Source organism: Lepisma saccharinum, chromosome 27, assembly GCF_977018435.1.
Source record: "Lepisma saccharinum chromosome 27, izLepSacc3.1, whole genome shotgun sequence".
In the NCBI taxonomy this organism is placed as follows: Eukaryota; Metazoa; Arthropoda; class Insecta; order Zygentoma; family Lepismatidae; genus Lepisma; species Lepisma saccharinum.
This window is the reverse complement of record NC_139255.1, coordinates 53546082-53561889: the sequence shown is the minus strand read 5'-3', so window position 1 is coordinate 53561889 and position 15808 is coordinate 53546082. Positions and strand designations below refer to the sequence as shown.

General features: G+C 37.8%; 1 protein-coding gene across 2 annotated transcripts in view; it reads right to left on the bottom strand.

The window, feature by feature from the left end:
• spd-2 (centrosome assembly protein spindle defective 2) overlaps positions 1–15808 on the bottom strand; it is a 126937-nt gene that overhangs the window by 60061 nt on the left and 51068 nt on the right. For both annotated transcript variants that reach the window (XM_083113022.1, XM_083113021.1), the window contains exons 6-9: positions 15702–15781; positions 15056–15126; positions 7249–7337; positions 6172–6268 (exon numbers count right to left, since the gene is read on the bottom strand). In XM_083113022.1, coding sequence (XP_082969148.1) covers positions 6172–6268; positions 7249–7337; positions 15056–15126; positions 15702–15781 — 337 coding nt within the window. The remainder of the gene's footprint in view (positions 1–6171; positions 6269–7248; positions 7338–15055; positions 15127–15701; positions 15782–15808) is intronic.

Below are 15808 nucleotides of genomic sequence, written 5' to 3'. Positions count from 1 at the left end.
GAGATTAAAGAATTCGAACTTGATATGACATAGCTCACCGAATACAGAAGAAGAAAGGTAGAGGGCGGTGACATCAACCGAAGGACTTTCGGCATTCTACGAGAGACCATTCCAGTTCGTTGCACAACTCTCCAACGTGCGCATCTAAGTGGGGCTTTTAACGTGTGTGTGTGTCAAGCCTTGTGCTCAAATGGCTTTTTAGATCAGTGTTTTACAGTTGGGAACATGGCAGTTTTATGTACATGGGGTCAGATGACTAAATGTTCCTTTCTATTCCTTTTCACGCGACTAAGGTGTAGTTACACTGACCTAGTTTGGTAACCTGATGAAGGGATCAGTGGAATCCTGAAATGTAGTTTTCGTTAAAATCAATACTCACTAACGTAAGTACCTTTAAGTATCTACATTTTATTGCATACTAACTTATTCAACGTGAGTAAGTCGCACGAGCACTAAATATGAATACAGGTAATACTAGAGTTTACCTTCTAGTACGTTTTATATTTAAATTTTGTAAGATTTATTGAAAATTAGGTTATGATTCTTCATCATTGTAGATTTTTTGTAATAAAATTATTGCAAACTCTCATTCAGAGGATCAACCTACCTCAAAATCAGAAATAAAACAGTACATTGCTGAACCAACTAGTCCACGTGACCAGGATCCGCTGTTGTATTGGAAATTCAAAAATGAGTGTCCAAACCTGAAGCAAGTGGTTAGAAAATACTTGGGCATACCTGCTGAATCAGTATTCAGTGTTGCTGGACAGATTTGCGATAAGAGAAGGAGGTTACTTCCAGAAGTGCTTAAAAAATACATGTTTCTGAAGTTGAATCTGCCAGCATTAAATTTACAACATTAAGAACAGGAATTCATTTTGCATTTCAAAGAACTGCTTGCGCACTAATGTTAATTCTCTTGAGAATCTATGTTCTTCTTAAAGGTTCACATAACCATTTTTATTTAGATGGAAATGTACATTTGCATCTCTTGAGAATATATATGTATATACATATGATATGCAATAGAAATGTACATAACTAACTAACTCTCTAGCCTTCTTAAACTCGAAGGTTCATGGCTGCAGCAACACAGGCCTTCCATCTGTCCCTATCTTGAGCAAGATCTATATATTCTTTTCCATCCCTACCAATTTCCTTTAGGTCCATCCCAAAGTTGTCCCTCCATCTTCGTCTTGGCCTTCCTACAGGTCTCTTACCATCAGGTTTCCCAACAAGAATCCTGTAAACTCCTCTTTCCTCTCCCATTTGTGCCACATGGCCTGCCCACCTAAGTCTTCATAGAAATGTACATAGCAAATTTATTTTTGTCATGCTGGAAATAACATCCCATTTATGTTATGTATCAGCATCGGTTCCAAAAATTATCGGCGAGTACATCGTCATCGGTAAATTTTCAGCTTCATCACATCCCTACTTCCTAGTTAGAATGGTTTTTCCTTGCAGGTGTTACAGCTGCCTGTTTCTCCCCCTCCCCTCCATCCTGTAACCTACTCTTCTTGTCTTCCCTCCCCTCCTCCTCCTGGTGGCACTGACCTTCCCTTTCTCCTTTAACTCATCTGGCAATCTTGCATTTTTGTGCAGAAAATTGAAGGTAGCTCAGGTAACTTAACCAACTTACTTTCCATATGCTTTTTTATCAGTTCCACCCCTTTCATTTCAATTTCCCCTTCGTTCTTGTTTATTCTCTCTCCCCTGTTTATGCATATGTGCTTTGTTTCTGCCACTTTTCTCTCTATTTTATTTTCCCTCTTTTCTTTCATTTGTACCTGCTTCATCTTGTGCCCATATTTCAACATATGCTCACTCAATGCTGTTCTTGGATCTTCCTCTTTAATGTCACTTCTGTGTTTTTTAATTCTCTTGTTGGTGCTTCTTCCTGTCTCTCCTATGTATTTGCTTCTACATCCACCACATTCTACTTCATATACATCTTCCGTTGCCAATTCATCACTCTCCTTCTCTCCTTTGCATTCATTAACCGATCTGCATACGTTGTCGTCGAATAGATGGCCTGTCAGGACGTTCGCTTGCCGTACCTAGTTGTCGAATCGACGGGTTCCCGTTTTTTATCACGTACTTTCTTTTTCATTCAATAGATGGCAGAGGTTGTATGATCTTTCAAATCTATGACGTGTATGTTTGTGCTGCTAAGTTTTTCATACCATTTCAAGCATGTTTTGTTCAGTAATTTCTCACGTAAACAAACCTTCATTTGTTACGTCTTGCAAACATGTTGCGTAAGAATGTTGTAGAAGATTCTGCGATTGAAAAGTTGCTTTTTGATAGCGATGAAGAGGAAAATGTGGATTTTGGAAGTGGAGATGAACACGGGGGTTCATTTTGTGTTAGTGAAATTGAAGAATGTAGTGAAAGTGAGGAAGAGGTGGCTGTGGCTGTGGCAGGAAAAAAATAAAAGTTTGAGGAATGGAAATGGAATGCAAAGATTGTGTGTGATCAAAATTATTAGGTGAGTTTCTATTTATGTTTCACGTAAACTGCATATGTGCATACTTATTACTGTACTTCCACTTCAATATATAAAATTTTTACGTAAATTGCTTGGATAGTTTTCACAATATTTGACATCTTGTCTTGCTGTACAACCTTCACGGGAGATAGCCAAAATTTAAATGGTATTTCATGGCAAAAAATTTGGCATTTAAATGGTATGCGGATGGGATAAACCATTTCTCGATGCTCTTTGGTGGTCTGAAAGCTGCTCTTAGTACATACTTTGCATAGAGGTTTCTTATCTTTTTCTCCATCTCTCGTCTGAATGGCACACTCACATACTTTTTCTCTTCCTGTGCATCCTTATTGTCATCTGCTTTTTCCTTATTGTTTCTCTATTTTTTAATTTTCTTCTCTGTTCTTATGATATGAATTATATCCCCTGCTTTGTATCCATTTTCCTGTGTGGCCTCTATTATCCACTTCATTTCTCTGTCAAAGCTTGCTTTGTTGTTGCATAATCTTGTTGCTCTTTGTACAAAATTCTCCCAAATGCGGTCTTTGGTTCTCCTTTCATGTGCAGATTCCTTGTGGATATACTTTCTCCAGCTAACTTTTCATAGAAGAACTGAGAGGCATGCATATTTTGTTCTTGACGAAAACACGAAATGTTAAACAACACACTGTAATGTTAATTTTTCATGTTTCTGAAAGGTAAGAGGTGCATTTTTTACCCTGTCTTGTCACGAAATGATACGAAAAGAACCGCAAAATGCGAAATAGATTGTTAAACATGAATTTTAGGGCATATTTACCAACATGACACCTTCTGAAGTCTGAATTATCCTGCAAGTTATGCAATTCATGGAATATTTCAGAAGCAAAAATGGACCCTTTCATACAGGAATAAACTTAATACTCTTGAACTATATAAAATGTGCTATTAGAAGGAATATGTTTATTTTGTATAATAAGTGCAGTATTTAAATCAAATTTAGAATTATATTCACAATTTTAAAACCCAAATGTCACTTTATATACAGGAAAACCTCGTTAATACGATATTGGTTAATACGAAGTATCCTTTAATCCAAAGTTCTTCCCATTCCCCAGCCGATAAGATAGGATTTATAATGTATTTCAGTACGGATAAATCGAAATACGGATAATTTTTAATACGAAGTTGTTTACAAGACCCTTACAAGATCGAATGTGGAGAGAGCTTGGACGTTACTTTAACTTGACCTTGACATGTTTCCTTGTCCTAAGAGCTGCTGACAACTCGAGGGAAGTAGCCCGAAATGCCCGCTGGACATTGCCATTACAAGGTGGCGCTGAATGCGCCACCTTGGAAATATTCACCAGTGCTAGATGAGAAATGCGAGATAAGATCGCACGAATGTTCCAAAATACAAGACGCGTGGCACCTGGAAGTCTCACCCATCTGTCTAGCTCTGAGCTCGAGATACAGCAATTTCCCGTGAGCGAGCAACTTTTGGCCTGGTAGCCGACAACTTCCGGTAACCACTTTCATTAAAAGCATGTTCTTTGTGCCCTGTAGAACTTCATTAAAAAAAGGGAAACTGTTACAGATAATCAAAGCCGCATAGGCCAACTAAAGATCGTCAACCCGCTTAATGCGTTGTCATCTAGGTTTCCCGCAAAAGTTGACGTCGATCTTAAGTATGTTGCAACTCCAGTTTCCCGTTTCATACGTTTCCCAACTGTGCCGGTCATAAAATTTGCCAAAACAGTGTTTTGTTGTCTGCGTGACTTCTCCCCTTTTGCTATCAGCAAACGGGGGGAGGGGGGGGGTCCGTTGCTAATTGTTTCGGCCACAATTTTCTTTGCTCGTATGCGCACACTGGCTCCTTTCCTTTGGCGTCTAAAAAAAAAAGCAAACAGTTCTGAATACCTTCTTCAAAACGAACAAAAACCGCATGATAAGTAAAAGAAAAGTGACCACCTTCCTTCTCCTACAACAGCTCATTATCCGCCACTGGTGTGCATGGTAATGCGATAATTGCAGAATTCAGGTCCCTCTTTCTTGTTTGAATGCAGCTGTCTGGATAGGAAATATTGCCCGTTATTATTGTTTGTTGCATCGTAAAAGGTAATACAAGGATCATTTTTTTCACACTGCTGATAAAAGTTCGATCTTCGACAACTGCGTTATCTTTAAAATGCGGATGATTTCCCTTCTGCCACCTGCTGCTCTAACTTCCAGCCGGTCTCATTGTGTTTACGCTGCAGCTGGCACCAGTGTTTAGTCTAGCGTCTGGAAAGCTCTCACTTGCCGGTAACTGCACTGACTCATCCAGTGCGAAGGAATAAAAAAAAAACGCTCAATGTAGGAATACGAGAGGAAAAGTTTTCGCGGAGCGAGTGTTTGACCTCCAGAATACTCCTGAAACCTACAATAAATTGTCAATTAATCTGAAAATACGCAAGTTTCGTAAAGCTTGTTTTTAGTTCATTTTATGCTGATGAGCTAAGCGGGATTAAATATACAGTTTGAAGTGGGATCCAAACCAGATTGATTATCGAGTGCGGCACGTGTCCTAGGATACACATTCCATGCAAACAGATCGCAAGTTGTGTGTTTACCTTTTCAGAGTGGATTACAATGCAAGTTGAGGAAGAGTTTGAACTGATCCCTGCAAAGGGGAGGGGGGCGATTATGAAGTTAACTGAAGCAAAGAATACGTGACTTTTTTACGATGTCTTTTTAACAGCCGAACCAGAACAAAATTTACAGCCCCGATTTTTTTGTTTATTTTGCCAGGGAAAGGTTGTGTTCTCTCCCAACAGAATCTTCTCTTACCAGTTAATCCTGTAACGGACAATGTTCTAGTGAACGCACATACAATCCAATATTCATTCTGTCCGATTATCTCCCGTCTCTTGTTTGCGCCAGTGACTACCGTCAAGATTCTTCCGAGTTTCACTTCTTGCAGTAAACGAGATTGTTTTCCTTTCCCTAGGTCTCCGTGCAAACGGGTTTCTTATGAACTAAAATTGTAAGAATTTCGTGGAAGAGCAACGACTTTGCACAATTAAAAGAAAATACAGTTTGTTAAAAGACTTTTTGCCACAACATGCATCCCGTGCATAACCGGTTGTATAACTAGGCAGGATAAATGGTGTTAACAGTCTCCTTGGAATCTTTGTGTCCGTGTTAAGCTCCGTGTTCTCATTTTGTGTAACATTTTTTACACTTTCTTTAAAACGTACAATATTATTATATAGTACATATAAAGCTTATTTTCTGAGCTACCACCAAGTATAAAACATCCTTTGTGGGGAAAATTTATACTCTACTTTATTTACACCTGAAAACAGGCACCATCTTGAAAAGTTTGGATAACTCGAAGTCGTTTAATACGAAGTTGACATTTTTTGGTCCCTTGAACTTCGTATTAACGACGTTTTCCTGTACCACTTTTGCTGCAATGTTTCACTGCTATAACACCAAAATTTTATTTCATTTACCGCTTTTGAACCTGAAATTGGCTATTTTTGTACTAAAATTTTGCTTTTTTTATTTACCAAAAATATGCGCCTCTAGTCATTGCTATAGAAGATGTGCTTGCAAAAAATATTGTCACATTGCTGAACTACAATTGCCTAATTCACAATTATTACAAAAATTTTGAATACTGGATAACCAAAGAGAACTAACTAATATTTCTTTACCTGGCTGTCAAATTAAGCTGATTCTCAGCACTCACTGGAACAATTGCATACTTGTTCCTGCACTCAATTTCATCTTTCTCTAGCCTGGTTTTTATATCTGGAAATAGAGATAGTTAAAAGTGTCAAAATGAATGCCACAGCACAACCTACGCAGAACACTTCACTATTCTAGTCCAACATAACCACAGGAAAGCTACTACACTACTGGATCCCACAATAAACTGTAGGTCCAGTCCTGATTATCCTATGTCACCAAAAATGAACTTGATATGATCCATATTTTGGTGATGTCATCACTTCAAAGTGTGTTACTTATATATATTCTGTTGTGAAAGAACACGTAAATTTTGTGTTATTATATGTAAATTGCACCTTGTTTGTAATGTATATCTTTTGTTTAATATGTATTGTATTTTATGCTCCATTATGAGTAATTCAATGCATCTTTATATTTGAGAGAGTGCACTGTGTGAATTTGTATTTCTAAACTTGTGTAGATGCCAGTTTTGTTGGCATCTTTTTGTAAAGTGACTCATCTGTGATCTTGAAATAGTATAAAAGCAAGGATATCGCGTAAGAAATAACACACATTCACCATAGATCGTCGAAGATTTTTAACTTAAAAGAACTTCTCGATGTAGTGCATACATCTTGGTATGGTAGTTTGAGGTGCAAGCTAAACCTATGTGATCATAGGCTATCGGTATGAATAGCAACGCATTGAGGTTATGTGTTTTAGTTGAGTGAAGACATCGCCAAAACACTGATACATAAGTCCTGATGTTTAATGTAATTCTACAGATAATTGAAGATAAAAGCATGAAGTCTGGCAACATACAGAAACCTTCTTGCTAGTGTTATCAAGGGTGAACATTACAAGATAAAGATAAATGAAAATAAATAATTTTCAAAAATGTATTGAAAGGATGATAATTTTTTATTTACTTCATGAGTAATGAAGAAACTTTCTCAGGTTACTGATCAAGTAGAACATTATGCCCTGGTAGTGCTTGTAGACATCACTCCTGTGCAGTTCACAAGAAAGATAAATTAAGAACAGGTAATAATAAAACTTGCCCTCTTCTTCCAGATTTCCATTAAATGCATCCTCTTCTACCAACTCCTGAAGATCCATCTGATCACTAACAATAGAATTGCCTTCATCACTGCAAATACAAAACCAATAATAAATAATGAGAATTATAGTTCCTGCAAACAGTTTTGTGCATATTGTTAGTAAAGATTAAAGTTAAATTTTGAAGAGTAAGGCTAAGCAGCTTTATGGTCTGATATATACGGGGCACTCAAATGAAAGTGGGTCAGCCACCAAAAAGTTTCATTAACACATTGGGGTCTCACGACGGGCATAGCCTGCAGTGCACTTAAATTCAATGTGGACGAGTGATGGGCATACCCCATCCTGCAGTATGCAATCACTTTGCCAATTGAACTACGGGCTACTTCGTCTCATGTGTTCATTCAAGACGATCTGTTGAAATTCCGACAGCTAGGTGACTCATGTGCTATTTTTATCTCGCACCTGCCACTGTTTGTTGTCGGGTTGATGTACGGTGAATTGTTTAGAATGGCGTCGTTAGATCCAGCCTGCATAGTGGAAATTCTGCATGAGGATTCCACCTCAGAGTTTGAAGTTAGCGACGATTTTGACGATGCAGATGAATTTGAAGATTTGGAAGGTAGGTTATATTCGTAATAATTAATTGTTGACAATATAACCAGTGTTGCAAACTCTAGTTTTTTATGAATGAAGTGAGAAGAGGTCATTTTTTGGGTCTATTCATCTTGCCTCTTGCTTGATTCTCCTAAATGCACTGATGTATTTTTAGTTTTTCCATTTATTATTTTGTATAGTGTATCTCAAATGAAAATTTATTTTATTTATTCATTTGTTTAATTTTTACAGATGACGCAGAACCAACTGGTACATCGTCTGGTCCTGTCCTGCAGCCACTTTTTCATACAAAAGCTAATTACCTGTAATTTGTAATTATTTTTTGTTATGTGCACATAAGATGTATTCTTATGCAAGATTCAAAAGATGTACTGATAGTTTATGTAGTTAATTATTGAAATTTCCAGTTTACGAACTTAAAATCTCTATATTAACATTTGTTACAATGTTGTACTTTTTTTTTCAAAACATTGCTGAAAAAAATATTCAAAAATGTCTGAAAATGAAAAGAAAATTTAACAAATTTTTGTTAATTGAAAACAGGAAGTTTTGTAGATTTAAGAAATGTGTGGTAAATAAAATAAAATTAAAAATATTTTTTCTATGATTTTTTGAAAAACAACCAAAAACTGGAGACCAGAGGTAAAAATGCTGTATTATGAGGCCAGTCCCGAATGTGTTAAAAATGTATTTCCTCAAAAGTAATCCCCATAACTGTTAACACATTTATCCCACTGGGAGACAAGACAATCAATTCCATTCTTGTAGAAACTTCTTGACAGATTTACAACTTTACACAGTCGCATACATATTTGTGGTAGTGAAACCAATGTTGACAAATGTCTCACTTCAGGTTGCCAAAAATTTGAAAATCGCATGGGGAAGAATCTCTGATGTAGTGAGCATATTGAAGTGTTTCCCAGCCAAATCCCTGAAGCATATCTCTAACCAGACTGGAAGTGTGGGGGCAGGCGTTATCACGGAGTGGATCGTCAACGGACCTGAGTTCTATGCATGGTGACCAGTTTGACTGCCCCTTATATATTAGCAAATATGAAACTCAAACTTAATTTATTTTTATCAAACACTCAAAATGCTGACCAAGGCAGAATTTATTGTAAAATACACAATATAAACATGACGTTTCAATCTTACAACAAGGTCTTCCTCAGACTTGGAACCAAATCAAAACACTTTTTCTTCAAATTGAAAAAAATATATTTCAGCACTGATCGTTCTTAGTTCTGTGGAAAATATTCCAAATTAACTTTACTACTAAGATTTTGAAAATAAATGTCAGTTGTATTTATCTTGAGTTATATATATTTCATAAAATTAATATTTATTAATTCTAAATCCGAAACTCTGATAATCTCAATATTTCTTTTAAAAAAATGATTTTGGTCGTTTCTGGCACTTTATTGTTAATCATAGTGGTGATGAATGAAGACTTAATGAAACTGTCGAAGGGGCACTTATATCCAGGCTGAGACCACAGACCTTTCATCAGTCAACTACTCAACACCGTCAGCTATTCTGTAGCAGGGTGCCAAACATTCATGCACACAAGGCCAGTAACTGCTTGAGCGATTGGTTCCAGGTCATATTAAATTGAATGTAAACAAATGATAATGAGCAGTATTAAAACTCAGTGGCTGCTTACGAGTAGATACTCCTACGATGGCAGAATAGGTGTTCAAGGGGTAAGCATTTTTAATACATTCTCTAACAACCATTATTAAAAAAAAAATAATTCAAATATTAAGTAAAATTAAAGTGTGTTACTCCATTTCTGCATGAATAGTGACCTCCTTCAGAGCAACTTCTCATAGATATATCAACATATTTTTGGCTTTGTAACATGTGTGCAGAAGGTTGTTCAGGATATATCCGAACGACTTAGCGACACCACTGGCATCTGTGGGATTGAGCTGGAGCGACTGGGCAGCTGTTGCTATCAGTCATGCATCACAGCTTGCAGGTGTAGGAGTGTCATGCATGTAGCTGTCAAATGGTGCAAAAAGTGAACAGTTATTGGAAAAGGTACGTCATGGCCCTTTTCCATGCATATTTCTCGCATGACCGAATAGTTAAACAGTCTCAGGAGAATGTTCTGTTGGGAAAACACTAAGAAAGAGATAGTGGAACAGGGATCTGTTGATAAACATTCTCTCACAAAAGACACCTGTAAGAGGACCAGGGAAAGTATCACCTGTTGCTTTCCCAGAGATTCCGTGAATGGCATGTCAGAAAAATCCACCAACCCAACATGAGATGGCCAGGAAGGTGCGTATGGCTCATTCTACTGTTAACATGACCATCCATAACCATCTTGGGCTGTGTTATGTTCGTGAGGCCCGCGTGACTCACCTCCTCCAACGCCACATTGCCGAACACAGGATAAACTGCAGAAAACTGTATGAAAGACACCTGGCAGAGTCTAAATGGCAAACTGTGGTCACAATGAATGAAGCGTACATTTACCTCACTGGCAGTGGTAATATTCAGTCATTACGTACCGTAACACTTATCCAAGGTGCTTCATGTTTGTTGCCAGATTTGGTTATGCTGGGAAGTTGCTGATACGTAATGTGGACAGAAATGTGAAGGAGAATGCTGTCTACTTTCAGTCATGCATTTTGAATCCCATCTTCTTTACAGGCAACCCTCATTTGTACGTAGATGACACTCAACAGGTACACATTCATATGGACAAAGCCTCAAGCCATACCATGCGAACAACCCTCCACTTTTATCAAGAGATGGAAACAGGGATCCATGTTATCCCATTTCAGGACATTCCAGTGAAAAGCTCTGATGTCAGTCCTACAGATTTCTGTGCATTCGTACTCTTGAAACAAAGTCACGCCCTTGCTTGCACAACTTTCCAAAACTACAGTGTATATTTAATATTTATTATTTGGAACAAACAACACTTTCATTTTAATACAATTACAAAAACTGGAATATTACATCTCCTTCTGTTACTTGAACTTAGTCTCTAATTACGTTATACCGCAAGCCGTTCATCATAAATATTTTCTCATTGGTCGCCACTTGCGGCTCGCCACCCCACCATCCTCATACAGTTTTCCTCTTCTTTTCTTTGCCTCATGAGATCGAAACACAAAAATGCTATATTCTGTGGCAAGCAAGGTTCAAGTTTGCTCAACAATCAAGTGAGCAGCGCTCGCGGAGCAACGCCTATTTGGCCATCAAGTAGCTGAGTGATCACGTTGCTCACTGAGTGCTCAGATACTTGATGTGCTGGTGGGCAGGCCCGTTGTAGTACACACTTTTGCCGCTAGATGCCTGCATCAGTCTGACGACTGGTGTCGTTGAGTGAAGTCATGGTGTCACGTAGTAAATTTTTTTGTTAAGAGCCTGTTAGCGAAAACGGCAAGGGAAACAGTTCTAATGCTTGAAACAGCTTACAAGGAAGCTGCTTGGAAGAAGACGAGAAATTTTACCGCTTCAGTGAATTGTCACTTGCAGACCAATCTCGCTCATGGTGACATGCTGATTCTCTTTTCTGATGAAAAAGGCTTTGTTCACTCAGAATTCGTTCCTAACAGTTAAACTGGCATTTTACCGACCTACACCATGACAATGTGCCAGCACACAAAGCCTTGAGTGTGACACAATTTTTAACCAAAAACAGCATGACCCACCATATTAACCTGATCTTGCTCTGTGCGACTTCTTTTTATTCCCCTGAATGAAAAAGTCCTCAAAGAAAAACATCTTGCGGACGTGGAAGAGGTGAAGAAAAAATAACGGAGGCATTAAAAGGCATCACTTTGGAGTTTAAGGACTGCTTTGGAAAGTGGAAAACACGTTTAGACCAGTGCATTACATCAAATGGACAGTACTTTGAAGGATATTAAATTTGTAACACCTATTGGGGTCCCCCCACGTATATAGGACTGCTTTTCTGCCACTTTTGGCTAATCACGATGATGAGGATGAGTGATGACAAGGCGAAAATAATGAAGTAACATTAAAAAAAGAACAGGAATTCGAACCTGTAGCCCCTGGCATCGCAGTTTTATCTAGGGCTGAGCCGATACTGATGCCAATCCATCGGTATTGGTCAATACCAGTGGCATCAGTATCGTTGAATTTCATTTACCAACTTTTACAACTAAATAGTACTATTTAGAATCACATACAAAGGTCAGGATTTTAAGAATATAACTGAAATTCCTTTGAAAACAAGCCAGGATAAAATATGAACGGAAAACTACAGGGTGGGTGAAAAGTAACTAGGCATTGAAAATTTGTTGTAGTTTTTGTAATATTTAAGCAACCTCAATGAAATTTTCTGTACATATACATTATGGAATAGGATTACATATGTGCATACAAATTTCACAATATTATGGTGTTTGGGTTGTGGGGCCATATTTTCTGCATGACACCATGCATGGTGAACGCTAGCTAACAATGTTGCAAGGATATGTTTGGCTCATTGTAAAGGGTGTCTCAGAAATATTTTTGTTTTTAAAACTATTAAAATAAATACTTAATTTTTTTGTATAAAGATAAATTTATTACCAAAAGAAAGTTTCAACATTAAATTTTTATTTGTGGAAAAGAGTATTGGACAAATGGTGACCGTTCATGTTTTCACATTCAATTATTGTTGAACTAAAGTTTTCTATCACTCGCCGAAAGCATTACACGAGGAATAGCATTGATTTCATCTGTAATGCTATGCTTCAATTCTCTCAAATTTTGTGGCATTGGGGTGCATACCTTACTCTTTCAGTAAGTGTTTTCAAACTTTCTCACCCAATATTTAATTAAATTTGAACTTGGGACGTCTCTCATTCCTGCCAGGTGATAATGATGCCAGTACAAACGACACACAACATAAGAATCATTATTTTTATAAAACACACGAACACAAAAAGCACGTTGCTGCCCCTTAAACTGCTCCATGGAAACTAAATATCAACAACGTTGCCAAGCATTTGCGATCTATCTCATTTCTCCGTAATGTGCAAATTGGCCCAGACAGCAGATTCAAAAACAAAAATACTGATACACATCTTATCTCCCTGGGGAAACATTGGTGACCTTGGTTTCACGCAAGACGGCATGCTGCCACACTTTGTACTTACCGTACAGGCCTGGTTTGACCACAATTTTCCGGGACGTTGGCTGGGCAAAGGAGGAAGTGTAAGAGACAAAACTACGCACTGTGGAACAATTGGAGGCATGGATTTGAATTTATTTTATTTTATTTTAAAATTTTGGGTTCGTCAGAACTTAGTCTATTTTGCACGGGGTCCAGCCCCTTACCGTTACAAATAAAAACTAACGTTGCATAAGTAAAATCTTAAAATTTTCTGACTTCTGTTAAAAGCTGAGGCTGTAAAGAGGCACTCAGCACACACAAGGACAAAAAACAGGACAACACACACAAAATTATACTGGCCATAGTGCCAGTTGCCAGAGCCTCGTTCGTGTGCAAAATGCAGTCCAGGGTGTACTAAATTTCCATTGACAGATTTAGTTTTAGAAATGAATAAGTACCCTTCCAGAGTCTTTATACGGAGAGCTTGTGTCCATACCAGAAAGTGTATCAGTTGGTAATTTAACTTTGATGATGGGGTTCTAAAAAACCTTTCTATCGCAATATTGTCAATGCTTCTACCAGGCTGATAGAAGATTAGTATTGAATGTAACTACTAACACCTTAAATAAAATACTAGTTGAAGACTTTCGAGCAAACTTCAAGCAAAACTTAGTGGAAGGGCATGGGTTTGAGATGTTTACACGAACGTCCTGAAGGAATTCCTACAGGAGACTGTAGATTCCATTTGTTGGAGGAAGCTGGTGGATGCCGCTAGTGCCTACATTGAATTCTGAGCTGGCACATATGTAATCCTATTCTATAATGTATATGAACAGTGTGTTTCATTGAGATTGCTTAAATATTACAAAAAACTATATCGAATTTTCAATGTCTAGTTACTTCTCAGCCACCCTGTAGTTCCCTGACTGGAAAGAAATGAAAAAAATATATATATACCGTACGTCCATTTTGATCTTCAGCCGCGAGATCGGGAGAAGCGTGGCAGGCGGCACTGACGGAGATGCTGACATTTGCGGCCTGTAATGCCCGCTTATTTTTATGGACATATGCACACATTTATATAAATATTGCAAAACGAGCACTAACCTGTGTTATAAGAGTACGGTTTTAATTTTAGTAGCTTAGTGGCTGTATGTGCCGATGATTTTGACACGCCCACCTCTTGTGAAACACGGCGTAGAGGTTTGTTTGGAGAACGTTCTAACGCTGCACCAATATCATCGAGTTTTGCTTCGGTTAGAATCCGTCGCTTTTGCTTAGGTGTTTTAAGATTTAACGATCCAGTTTCTCGTAATTTAAGGACAAGATGTCTAGCCGTATCTCTATGTGGAGTTGAAACACCTGGGAATTTCTGTACAAATTGCCTACACACGTCTCGACACGAGTCTGTTTTCACGTACGTGTAATACATAAAAAATCTTTGTTCTAACGTGAACCTTGTGGCTGGCATTCCAATCGTCTCACTTACACAACACACATACACACTGCAATAACACAAACAAGTAACTGCAAGTAACCAAGAATAACACTCTTGCGCACAGTACGAAATTAACACGCTCTTGATTTACATTGCTCGCCACTATATTCACAGCTCTGTCTTCATCTAGTCGCGAAGGAACAAAAAAACTCGAGCTCAGAGATTTCGGATTGCAAGGAAGCTCACGAAAACCATTCACTTTTAACGGCGTAATCTTGATACAGTGTTGCACATTCGAAACCTCCAAACGATTCCCATCGCCACAAAACTCTTTCAAGGATATAAACTTAAGCAGGACGTTATTGGTCAAAACTATGATTAAAATGCTTTATTATCTGTGGCTCTTAACATCGTTTCTATAGCATTTTTATTTGTGTATATAAGAGCAGAACTTGGATGAATTACAGAAGAACTTTTGCGTGTTATAACACAGGTTAGTGCTCGTTTTGCAATATTTATATAAATGTCTGCATATGTCCATAAAAATAAGCGGGCATTACAGGCCGCAAATGTCGGCATCTCCGTCAGTGCCTCCCGCCACGCTTCTCCCAATCTCTCGGCTGAAGATCGAAATGGACACACTGTATATTACCCAGTAATTAATGCTAACCTGAATGGATTCCGATATAACGTGGTGGGCTTCACCAACTCTCCTGCAGCATATGAGTATTGCTTATCTTCCTAGAAAATAAAATTTAGAATATTATTATGATGTACCACATACCAATGTAACAAGGCAGTTATATATTACAATTGCACATGATTTCCACCGAGAGAAACACAACAGGTTGAAGACTTCTCTGCAAAAACAATGGAAGGCACGGTAACAATTTTGAGTTGTATTACTGAGCAAATAATATGACATATATGGAGTGAGTAGATGCCTTAATGGAAGAATTTTTTTGCTGCTAACTGCAAGTTTGAGGGTCCCGAATGTGCCTCCTATAAATGTTTCGTTAATCATATAAAAAGTATATATTTTGAAGTTTTTTTAGAAAAAATAAAGAGGAAATGAGCAAAACCACTTATAAAAGTTTAAAGGCCACGTAATGTTCTCCTCTTGCTCCACATAGCAACAACTTTACAACTAAGAAAGCCATTTCTTGAACTGTGTATTATATATGAGATATAATTGTTTGTCACTTTTCCCTATCAAAAACCAGGGTGCGCATTATACACGTGTAAATTTGGTAACATAATTTATAGTGTTGTTTTCTGTTTAAATGAACAATATAAATGTAATTTCTTATATTTACCTCTCGCTTCTCAAGGCTTCTTAACACATCAGCTGAATCAATCTTGCTCTTTGGTACCTCCTTATCACAAGTAGTCACATCTGTAGGAAAGAAGGAACACACAAAAG